The sequence below is a fragment of the Rhincodon typus genome, chromosome 34 (genome assembly GCF_021869965.1).
Source record: "Rhincodon typus isolate 14 chromosome 34, sRhiTyp1.1, whole genome shotgun sequence".
In the NCBI taxonomy this organism is placed as follows: domain Eukaryota; kingdom Metazoa; phylum Chordata; class Chondrichthyes; order Orectolobiformes; family Rhincodontidae; genus Rhincodon; species Rhincodon typus.
In genome coordinates, this window is record NC_063365.1 from 15,862,135 (window position 1) to 15,874,543 (window position 12,409).

At 38.9% G+C, this 12,409-nt stretch overlaps 1 protein-coding gene across 7 annotated transcripts in view; it reads right to left on the minus strand.

Annotated features, from left to right (window-relative positions):
• The window catches only part of parga (poly (ADP-ribose) glycohydrolase a), a 190,648-nt gene that overhangs the window by 159,127 nt on the left and 19,112 nt on the right, over window positions 1-12,409 (minus strand). The window contains exons 1-2 of one of the 7 annotated variants that reach the window (XM_020535224.2): window positions 4,494-4,673; window positions 1,181-1,308 (exon numbers count right to left, since the gene is read on the minus strand). The exons of 5 other annotated variants lie outside the window; for them this stretch is intronic. In XM_020535224.2, the coding sequence (XP_020390813.2) occupies window positions 1,181-1,308; window positions 4,494-4,550 (185 nt within the window). In that variant the 5' untranslated portion in view covers window positions 4,551-4,673. Of the gene's footprint in view, window positions 1-1,180; window positions 1,309-3,900; window positions 3,952-4,493; window positions 4,674-12,409 lie in introns of those variants that run through there. One more of the 7 variants, XM_048616256.1, reaches the window with a different exon arrangement.

Consider the following 12,409-nt stretch of genomic DNA (forward strand, 5'->3'; position numbering starts at 1 on the left):
ATTATACCACTTTTGACTCATTTGAAGGCATAGATTACTGGTTTAACTTCTAATTGATTTAGAATAGATCCTGGCTGTATCAGATTTACTTGTTCCAACTGAGATATTCAGTGAAAAGTTTCTTTAATCTCTCTCATTTATCTTCTAAATGCTGCAATCAATAGGAAACAGCCTGAAAACGACCCAACTACTATCACATGTAATATGAATAGAATGCATATATTAGGACTTCAAAAATCAAACTATTCATGCCATGATCAACTCAAGACACCCGTGCTTGCAAATGCTGCAGCCAGCATCATATGACTTTGCTATTCATGCTCTATTATCCTACCATGGAAATGTTGTTTACAATAACAAAGACCAAAGGAGATTCTAGCTACCCCAAAAAAAATTAAAAATAGTAAAATCTTCATTTAAATGGCACAGAGGTTGGGGTGGGGAGAGAAGGTGTGTATGTTTTGTGTGCCAACTCCCCCGCCAACATGAAGTGGTCTTCCAGTGGCAGAGACAGTCAACAGCAACAAACGAAAGAATACTACAACACAATTAGCAAGCTCTACCTTTTAAAAAAATTTTTCATTCATTCACGGGATCAGAGCATCACTGGCCAGACCAGTATTTATTACCCATCCCTAATTGCCCATAGGTCAGTTAAGTGTCAACCTCAGTGCTGTGGGTCAGGAACCACAAGTGGGCAAGCCCAGTTAAAGGACATTAGTGAACCTGATGGTTTTTTTTCTGAAAACCAACAATGGATTCATGGTCATCATTAGACTCCTAATTCCAGATATTTGTTGAATTCAAATTCCACCATCTGCCATGGCAGGTTTCGAACCTGGGTCCCCAGAACATTACCAGGTCTCTGATTGACAGTCTAAAAGTCTAGGCCATCACCACCACTTACATGGAAATGAGGTGATACACATTTTTTCTTTAATCCTCTACTTTCTTCAAGTACACATAACATTGACTGAAAATGAAGTCAGTACAAGCTTGCCCAAGTTGCAAGCTAAGAAGTTGCTGATATCCATTTCTAACTTCCACACTCAAGCATTGTCACTTCAGAAATAAGGACCAATTGTGCAATATTTTAAGGTCAAGTGATTATACAATACATGCAACACAACACCAGTGATTTGGTGATTTCAGAAAAAGAAACACTCAGACATTCACTTACAGACTTTTCCATTTTTGACGGCACCAGATGAACAACCCAGAAGCAGTTGATTGCTCCTGATTCCTGTCCCTTCCATTGCTGGACACACACATTACTGCAGCACTTCTGCAGATGTAGTACTTTACTATCTGTCAATTACACAACATGCTCAGTTCAAGGCAATTACATCCCTAGGGGCAAAAGTAGACTGCACAGAAAACCTTACGATACCCAAAAAATATTAACAAGCTAATTTTAAAAATATTAATAACAGCACACGTGTGCTGCTATGCTTCGCTGACAATGCAAAATATCCTGCCGGACAAAAGCTTTGCAAACAAAAGAAGGCATTTACGGTATTAAATGAGCTTGACCTGAATGCTAAAAGTAAAACAGTTTCCGAATATGTCAAAGAAGCCATCTGATGAAAGGATTAAAACGATAGTTAACCCTTGAATGATTAATTCTAAAATTAGGGTTAAACATAACACAATGCAGCTCTATTGTCATAACTACCCAGCTTGTTTGGTGTGACAGACTCGTCTTTTCTCCATATCAGTGTGAAATATCAATACAGAGCCTATATGACATTGACAGCTAAGCAAAGTTAATGGGAAGTTAGCACTGATAACGTGCCCATTCCATTCAGGATAATAACTTATGAGAATATAGTAAGCATTTAATATTTAATTTAAAATATTTTATTTTGTTTGTGTACGATACTCAAGTTGGGTTTTAATTTTTTTATTGCATTCTGAATTTTAAAAGCATGGATTGCTCAGGGTCAATTTAAACTGAAATTTACAACTCCAGTTCAGGAATAAACGAAATCCGGAAATTAGAAAGCTAGCTTCCAGCATTTTTCAGGTCAGCTTCATACTCTTTACACATGAATTTAACTTCAACTCAGCTAAAATTCTGCGGACACTATCAAGTCTTCAGGAATATATCCAATTTGCCATATTTTATATGAGTCTAGACAATGAGCCCTGGCAGACTATTAAATAGTATACGTCAATACAAGACGTCTTGACCCAATGACCATACATGCACTTTCCAGCATGGGACTCAGGATTGTGATCAACAAGTACAATACTTATTTTAATAATAAAAGTGGTATTATTGTAAATTTTTAAACTTGGTTTTGTTCATTTATAGGATGTCCACATTATTGGAATGCCTAGCATTTTTGCCCAATCCTAAGTGACCTTGAGAAAGTGCTGGTGAACTACCTTATTGAAATGTTGTAGTCCATATGGTGTGGTACATATTAATATTGTAATAATAACTCATGAAGGAAGTGAAGGAACAAAACTGTACGCCACAGATTGCCCTAAGCTGCTAAATATGGTATTCTGCTCATCTTTAATATCCCTGCCTCCGGACTGGGAAGCCCTAGTTCAAGCCTCACCTGAGGTTTGTAAATAACATCTCTGAACAGGTTGGTTAGAAAAATGGGATAAATTAAAGAGAAATTCACACAAGTAAAAAGCAAAATATCCTGCCATTTAAAATTTAAGAATCTATGGTATATTAATATGGTATAATATTTAAACCAAAATGCATCAATTAAACCAAAATTTGGAGGCTTTATAAATTAATTATAAAATAATTATAAAATAGACCTAATGCAATGACTAAGGCTCTTGTTCAGTGTTCTGTCAGATATTGAAAGCATCATGCGCAAGCTGCAGACAAACTGCTTCCAAATGAAACAGACCATACTTTTGTTTTTGTTGCTAATTAGGCTGGCCAAAGGCCAGTCATTTGAAACTTTATCAAACAAGCTCTATCCCTTTCAAAAGGAGTAGAAGGGAAATATTAATTCACTTAGTAACTCAATCTATGCCTGAACATAAAAACTTCACATTTATCATTTGAATTTTCAAGCAAAAATAGTTTCAAATGACTGGCCTTTGGCCAGCCTAATTAACAACAAAAATAAGGTATGGTCTGTTTCATTTGGAAGCAGTTTGCCCGCAGCCTGTAGATGATGCTTTCAGGTCGAAGAGTCCCTAATTTTTAAATGAAAGGTATATTATAGCATATAGTATTTTGTAAGGGTTTTCCTCCATTTGTGCTCCAACAGTTTAAGACAAACATGAATGATCCTACATTTGCCCAACACCACCATTTTTAGTGGGTATGTTGGTGTTAACATGGTTTGACTGCCTGATGTTATTTATTAATTATGTCAGTAGCACCTTTGTAATTAAGACCATAATTAAGGCCATTCAGCCCACTGAGGCTGCTTCGCATTCAATGAGATCATGGCTAATTTTTCCTGCCTTTTTGCCATTTCCTTGATTCTCTTGCTGATTAAAAAACTGTGTATCTCAGCCTTGAATATTCTTAACGACCCAACCTACAGTACTGGCAATTTAGCTTTATTTGCTGATTGGTAGAAGCAAATGTTAAGCACTGTACAAGAAATCATATGAATCCAAGTGAAGACCATAATATCCATAACATTTCATGACTTGTCTGTGAGCTGCAAATTAAAATTAATCTAATAACCCACTGTAGATCTTGGTAGTTGTTTGTCAGGCCTTGCTGTGCCATTTCAGTCGGTTGCTGCATTTGCCCAGAAAAACAAATGACAGCTCTTCAAAAATATACGCTGATCAAATTACACACAGCTGAACTAAATAGCAGAACATGCACACTAATGTGCTCCTGCACTTTCCATCTACGCAAACAGTGCCACAACAGTTCCAACAGCGCATATTTTCAGACCTCACCCTGTTATGCATTATAATGTAACAAACCAGGCTGTGAAACAAAACTGAACACTGCCATGTTACTTTCACTTTCATTTCCAGCTCCTTAGGAGAGAGAAAAACAGATCAAATCCACACATGTAGAAAATCCCTAACCAATACAACGATTTTATAGTTGCTACGGGTTCACATTTCTACACAATGCAACATTTTTAAAGTTCTAAGCTGGAAAAGGTTACACTTTGCAGGTTTTTAGCTTAACTGGAAAGTACTTATCCTACAATATACCATTTTTCCTCGTGCAACGTTTCGTTCAGCTTTGTTCACAATATCTGATACAAGTGAAACAGCAAAATATAACATAACGCATAAAAAATTCTCTCACATATATGGCACAATTCCTTTCAAGAAAGCACTCTTCTAAACTGATTTAAATAAAGTGATGGCACTGTGCAAAAAAGGAATCTTATTTTTGTACTTTCCACACAGTATTATATTGGTAGTTTCATGGATCTCAGCATAACGATCTTGACAAACTAGCAAATTCAATAAAACTACAACACACATTGCACCAACAAAACTAATATTCCAGCTTTGCACTATTTTCTACAAACCTTCATGATCAAAACACATAACAGGCATAGAATAGTAGAAGAGCATAAATTCTGCATAAACACTTGCACTCGGTTGTTCAGCAAAATTCAGTTAATTGACAGGACTTTTCATTCAGCTACACCACAGGAACAGGCCTTTGCACAGTCACTAACTCCTTTCAGTCAGTTTAGTAAATCACTCCACACACAGAGGAACCACCCACTGTTCGCTTCCTGTTTCCAAAGCAAACCCAATCAACCAGAGATCAGTTCATGAATTTTAGAATACCAACTCTTATTGTTTCACTGTTAACCTTTGAACTACCATAATCTTCCATATTTTCAACACAATTGTTAAATTATTATTAATACAAATTTAAATGAGGGGAACACAAATGCAACATGTGGAATGCTAATTACAAAACATTACTGTTTTGGGCATATGTGAGATAAAGCTCTACTTTATAGTTTTATAAAATCGTTAAATGTGATAAAAGATGTGCCACATATGTATATACTTTGGAATTTGGATTTCAAAATGTAGCCCGTGCCCGGAATGGGTTCTGTTCCTAAATCTATTCGGAGGTCGATTTATATACATGTCAGGCTAACCAGTCTATAATTTCACCTTCTCTCTACCTCACTCTTGAAATACATTTGCCATCTGCCAATCCATGGGAACTATCCAGAGTCTGTAAAGACTTGAAAGATGACCACCAATGCATCTGCTATTTCTCGGGCTACTTCCTTGAATACTTGGATATAGGTTACTGGGCCCCAAGGATCGACAGGTCCTTAATCTCATCAATTTCCCGACATTATTTCCTTCAGTTCCTCTCACTCATCCAGACCCAGTGTTCAGCAACGTTTTTGGGACATTATTTGCATCCTCCTTTGTGAAGACAGAACCAAAATATTGTCTGCCATCTCTTTGTTCCTCATTTTAACTTGCACTGTTTCTGACTGTAAGGGACCTTCATTTGTTTTCATATGCGTTTAGAAGTTTATACGCCCAAACCTTACTTTCATACTCCATTTTACCACTTTTAATCAATACCTTTGCCCTCCTTTGTTGAAATCTAAATTTCGCCCAATCCTCAGGTCTGCTGTTTTTGGCCAATTTGTATGTCCCTTCCTTGGATCTAACAATCTCCCTTGGTCACCATGAACAAATTTTAGTAGCAGCATCAGCTGGAATCATACCAAAAACTGTTAACTAAACACTACATACTAAAACAGGTAAAGCTTTGAAAAGTCACTCATTTATTCCAAGATATTTATATGCATTTCTTGTAATCACATAAGCTAGGAATGTTCTAGATGAATTAAATTGAATAAATCTACCAGTTAGTGTCGACTAGGCCAAAGAGATCTGAAAGGTCACAGACCTGATTCACTATCTGAGCCAAATTAGCTGACCTCTACACGCATAGGAGGCTGTGACCCCTCCTTCTAAGTGGTTGGTCTTACTGAACTGAGTTGACGAGAAATTCTTCTTCTCAGAGTTGTGAATCATTGGAATTATCAACCCCAGAGAGCTATGGATGCTCATTCTCTTGAATATACTCATGACAGAGGTAGGTTTGCTGGACAATACAACCTTCTTTCCATCTGCTTACTGACCATACCACCATCTGGATTCATCAAAAAGAATGACTCCAGCAAAGATGCATGAGCTAGAATGCTGATTTACTGACAAAAAGGTTGAAAATGTGCAAAAATGCAGACAGCATTTATAAAACAGAAAAAGACTGTCTGCAATTAACAACTAAGCAACAACAAAAATATCGCCTTCAGCAGAGCTGACCTGTATGTTAAAAACATGATTAACACCGAATCTATCCCTCTTCCTGACAAGAATTACCTCACCCATGATTTCTAATCGTGCTCACCCTCTAACTGTCTGGACCTTTCCTCCTGTTCCAAGAGCATGTGCAAAAAGCAATACTTTTCAGGCTGGAGTAATAATTTTCCTGATAAGTATTAGTGATCTACATCTTGGTATGCAGTAGACAAATTCAAAGTTTTCAGTGTCAGAAATGTGATTCACTCTTAACTGCACTCTAGGATGGACAATAAATGTTGGCCTCATTCTATGAATGAATTTTAAAAAACTAGGAAGAATTGTGAACTGTGAGGAGGATAATGCAGAACATAGTTGGTTCCATATGGTAGAGCTGGGTTAGATCACGCGGAATACAAGGAGAGCTAGCTATTTGGATACAGAACTGGCTCAAAGCTAGAAGACAGAGGGTGGTGGTGGAGGGTTCCTTTTCAGACTGGAGGCCTATGACCAGTGGTGTGCCACAAGGATTGGTGCTGGGTCCACTGCATTTTGTCATTTATGTAAATGATTTGGATGAGAACATAGGAAGCATGGACAGTAAAGAAGGCTACCTCAGAGTACAACAGGACCTTGATCCCATGGGCCAATGGGCCGATGAGTACCAGATGGTGTTTATTTTAGATAAACGTGAGGTGCTGCATTTCAGAAAGGCAAATCAGGGTAGGACTCATACACTTAATGGGAAGGTCCTGTGGGGTGTTGCTGAACAAAGAGACCTTGGAGTGCAGGTTCACAGTTTCTTGTAAGTGGAGTTTGGGGTCATTTTCCCTGGAGCGGAGGCTAAGGGGTGACCTTACAAAGGTTTATAAAATCATGAGGGGCATGGATAGGGTCTTTTCCCCAGGGTGGGGGAGTCCAAAACTAGAGGGCAGAGGTTTAAGGTGAGAGGGGAAGGATTTAAAAGGGACCTAAGGGGCAACATTTTCACACATTGGATGGTGCATGTATGGAACGAGCTGCCAGAGGAAGTGGTGGAGGCTGGTACGATTACAACATTTAAAAGGTATCTGGATGGGTATATGAATGGGAAGGGTTTAAGAGAGATATGGACCAAATGCTGGCAAATGGGACTAAATTTATTTTGCATATCTGGTCAGCATGGATGAGTTTGGCCCGAAAGGTCTGTTTCCGTGCTGTATATCTCTATGACTCTATGACTCCGTAAGTTGATTGGATGAGCAGATAAGTGGCAGATGGGCTTCAATGGAGAAAACGTGAGGTGATAGATTTTGGGAGAAAGAACATTGAAAGACACTATAAAATGGGTGGGGTTGCAGAAAAAGAGGGACCTTGTTGTATACGGGCACAGATCATTGAAAGCAGGATAGGTAGATTTAGCAGTACATAAAACATAGTATCCACAGCTTTACTAATAGGGCAATAGAGTACAAGAGCAAGGAGGTGATGTTAACTTGTATAAGATGCTTGTTCAACCTCAGCTGGACTACTATGTACAGTTCTGGGCACCATATTGTAGGATGGATGCGAATGCATTTGACAGAATGCAAAAGTGGCTTACAAGAATAATTCCACGGAAGAACTACTTCAGTTCTGAGGACAGATTGAAGAAGTTGGGGCTGTTCTCCTTGAAAAAGAGGGTTACAAAGAGGAGATGTGATAGTCATAGAGTTGTACAGCACAGAAACAGACCCTTCGGTCCAACTTGTCCATGCTGAGCAGATATCCTAAATTAATCTAGTCCCATTTGCCAGCATTTGGCCTATATTGCTCTAAACCCTTCCTATTCATATACCTACCCAGATGCCGTTTGAATGTTGCAATTGTAACAGCCTCCACCACTTCCTCTTGCAGCTCATTCCATACATGCACCATCCTCTGCATGAAAATGTTGCCCTGAAGTCCCTTTTAAATCTTTCTCCTCTCACCTTAAACCTATGCCCTCTTGTTTTGGTCTTCCACTGCAACCGCTCCCCCATCCCCCACAACCTTGGCTATTCACCCTATCCATGCCCCTCATGGTTTTATAAATTTCTACAAGGTCACCCCTCAGCCTCCGACACTCTGGGGAAAATAGACCCAGCCTATTCAGTTTCTCCCTTTCGCTCAAACCCTCCAACCCTGGCAATATCCCTGTAAATCTTTTCTGAACCCTTTCAAGTTTCGCAACATCATTCCTATAGTAGGAAGCTCAGAATTGCATGCAATATTCTATTTAACATCTCTTTTAAAGGAAAACATCTATGACAGGGTAGCACTCCCTCAGTATTGTACTTGCATGTTAGCCAAGATTCACTGCTCAAGTGGGGCACATAACCTTCACATTTAGAGAGAATGACACTAAGTTACACTTTGATCAATCCAACAATACTTTAAGACATCAGGTATGAATCAGTTGTAAGCAAAGAAGTTTACAAAACCATGAGCAGACTGGATAGAGTAGACAGGAAGAAACTGTTCCCTCTCATAAAAGGAACAAGAACAAGATGGCATAGATTTAAAGAGATCGGCAAAAGGAAGGAAGGATAAAGTCAGGGAAAATTTTTAACTCAGCAAGTAGTTAGGGTATGGAATGCACTGCCTGGAAGTGTCATGGAGACAGGTTCAATTGTGACATTCAAGAGTGCATATGTGCAAGGCCGCAGATTAAAAGGAGATTGCCACCACAAAATGGTGCTCATTTAACTAGCCAGTACAGATAAAGGCCTCCTTACAAAGTTTAACACTTCTGTTATTCTGTTCCATTTGCTCCTTCCTAACATTGTCTACAAAACTTATCAATGTTCCACCTCTATCTCAGTTCCAGAGTCACTTTTGACTTGAAATGCTAACTGCATCCCTCTGAATAGATACTGGCAGACCCGCCGAGTTTCTCCAGCACTGCAATATTTTCTGTAATAAAAATAATGTTTTAAGATCACTTTCTTCTGCAGTTAACTACACCTTTACTAACAGACACTGAAAAACAGAACCAGAAGTGATGCCGACCACCCCAGCAAACTGAGGCATATAATAACAAGCAGGACAGAACACCAATGCTTCACCGGAGGTGCACTGACGATGTTACCTAGCAGGGTCACAAAACGTCTGCAATCAAACACACTGGCTCAGTGAGCACGTCTACAACTTCAATTTGCATTTATGTTGCAATATCGATGTACGTAAACATTATAAGGTGCTTCATGGAAGTTTAAAAGAAACAGAAACCAAGCTTTTAAGAGAATTTGCTAAAAGCTTGGTTGACTCAACACAGGCTATCGTTTGGTGTCATTAATAGATCCAGTGTTGGAAAACAAAGATTTTTTTCCAGAATGAATGGTTTCAGATTCAATATCTTAGAATCATTTCACCGTATTGTATTCTGTCCAAGATTTACTGAATTTCGCTTCTGTTTTGAATTCAAAGATGGTTAGTAGCCCGACAAGCATGGCAATATACCAAAATTCCTGCTACTCACATTATTCCAAGGCTGAATTTGATACCAGGCTATTGGTAATAATAAATGACAACTTTAAATCCATCAGAAAATAAAGAACCTCAACCAAAACCTGAGTTCATACAACTGAATATACTATTCAAATGGTATTCAGGACCGAAAACAGAAGTTGCTGGAAAAGCTCAGCAGGTCTGGCAGCATCTGTGAAGAAAAAAAATCAGAGTTAATGTTTCGGGTCCAGTGACCCTTCCTCAGAAACGGTAATACAATACCAGAAATGGTATTGTGCAACAAGACAGGATTAACCAATAATCACACAGTAAAGGTGGCCCTGGGTTAGATCAATCGTAACATGCAGTCAGCTTGAGGGAGAGAGGAATAGGTCTGAGAATACTTTGTAAAAATGTAAACAGAGGAAATTATAAAAATGTCAAATCAGAGTTTATTAAAGTGATTTGGCAAATTAGATTAAAAGATAGGTCAATAAAGATACAGTGGTAGACATTTGAGAATATTTCAGAACAGACAAAATACACACATTGTGACAAGCAAGAAACATTCTAAGGAATGGACCCTCTATCCGTGGTTAACTAGAAACATTCAAAACAGTATCAACTTAAAGAAAAGAACTTTAATTTTACAAAGATCAGTAGCAAGTAAGAAGATTGGCCAGTATATGAAAAACTGCAAAGAATTACCAAAAATGATTAAAAAGAGAAAAATTACAGCCATATTCTTACTCTCTTCCCATACCCCTTGATGCCTTTAGTGTCTAGAAATCTATTTCCTTCTTAAATATACTCAGTGACCTGGCCTCCTCTGCCTTATGTTGTGGTGAATCTCTCAGATTTCACCACCAACTGAGTGAAGATATTTCCCTTCATCTTAGTCCAAAATGGTCCACCCTGCATCCTGAGACTTTGATTCCTTGTTCTAGACACCCCATTCCATCAAGTGGAGCATTATTCCTGCATCCAGTCCAACTAGCTGTGCAAGAATTTTGTATATTTCAATGAGATCTTCTCTCATTCTTCTATACCCCAGGATTACAGGCACAACTGATCCAAACTCTCCTCATAAAACAAACCTGCCATCCCAGGAATCAGTCTCGTGAATCTTCACTGCACTCCTTCTACAGTAAGAATATCTTTTCATGGGCAAGAGCAAACAGCACACAATACTCCAGGTGTGGTCTCACCAAGGTGCTGCACAGATACATCAAGACATTCTTTGCAATGACAGCTAAAATATCATTTGCGTCCCCAACTGCTTGCAACACCTGCATGCTTGCTTCATTGACTGGTGTAGAAGGACATCTGGGTCCCTCTGTATATCAACATTTCCCAACCTACCACCTTTTAAATAACATTCTGTTCTTTTTTCTTACCGAAGTGGATAACTTCACACTTCTCTACATCATGCTGCATCTGCAATGCCCACTTACTCAATTTGTCCAAATTGCCTTAAAGCATTTTTAGTTCCTGTTCACCACATTTAATTTATTCTAGTTTTATGGCATCAACAACTTTGGAAATATTACATTTAATTCCCTCATCTACATTGTGGATATTCATTATAAATAAAAATACATAATAGCTGGGGCTTAAGTACTGATATCTGTGGGTACCCTATTAGCCAGTGCTCTTAAAAATAGACCCATTTATTTCACTAAAAAAAAAACCTGCAGATGCTCTAAATCAGATACAAAAATAGAAATTACTGGAAAAGCTCAGCAGGTCTGGCAACAGAAATCAGAGTTAAAGTTTCGGGTTGAGTGACCCTTCGAGTGACCCTACTCGACTCAAAATGTTAACTCTGATTTCTCTCCACAGATGCTGCCAGACCCATTTATTCCAACTCTGCTGGCCAGACGCTCGTTATTTTAGGAGAGACAGGAATTGCTCGTGGGGAACCTGTGGAATCCCCATAGAGTCATACAGCATGGAAACAGACACTTTGGTCCAACTTGTCCATGCTGACCATGTTCCCAAACTAAACTAGTCCTATCTGCCTGCATCAGGCTCATTTCCCTCCAAACCTTTCCTATTCACGTGCTTATCCAAATGTCTTTTAAATGCTGTCACTGTATCTGCATCCACCACTTCCTCTCAGTGCATTCCACACACCAGGCACTCTGTTAAAAAAAAAAGTTGCCCCTCAGGGTCCTTTTCATATCTTTCTCCTCTCACCTTAAAAATATGCCCCCTAGTTTTAAACTCCCCCACCTCAGTGAAAAGACCTTTATTAAGCACCTTATGTATGCCTCTCATGATTTTATGAACCTCCATAAGGTCACACCTCAACATCCTACCCTCCAGTGAAAAGAGTCCCAGCATATTTTCCTAACTCAAACCCTCCATTCCTGGCAAGATCCTGGTAAATCCTGCATCTTTTGGCTGCAACTCCTAGTACTGGACATCCTGATCAATGGGAACATTGTTCCTGCATTTACCCAGGTGTTAGGGCTGCCTATGACTAAGCAGCACAAAATGGGCGATAGCTGGCCATGGCTAATAAAGCAGAACATGGCTGAAAGGAGTTAGAGACCTTGGGAAAATATCTGCTAAATGTAGTCTTCACAAATACTAGCATTGTAGACTCAAGGTTACTGGACTGAGATAGAATATGCAGCTGCAGTTGTTTACGCATAAGACATAGGTAAAAACTGTTATAAAACGGAGGTTGATTCTTCCCCAC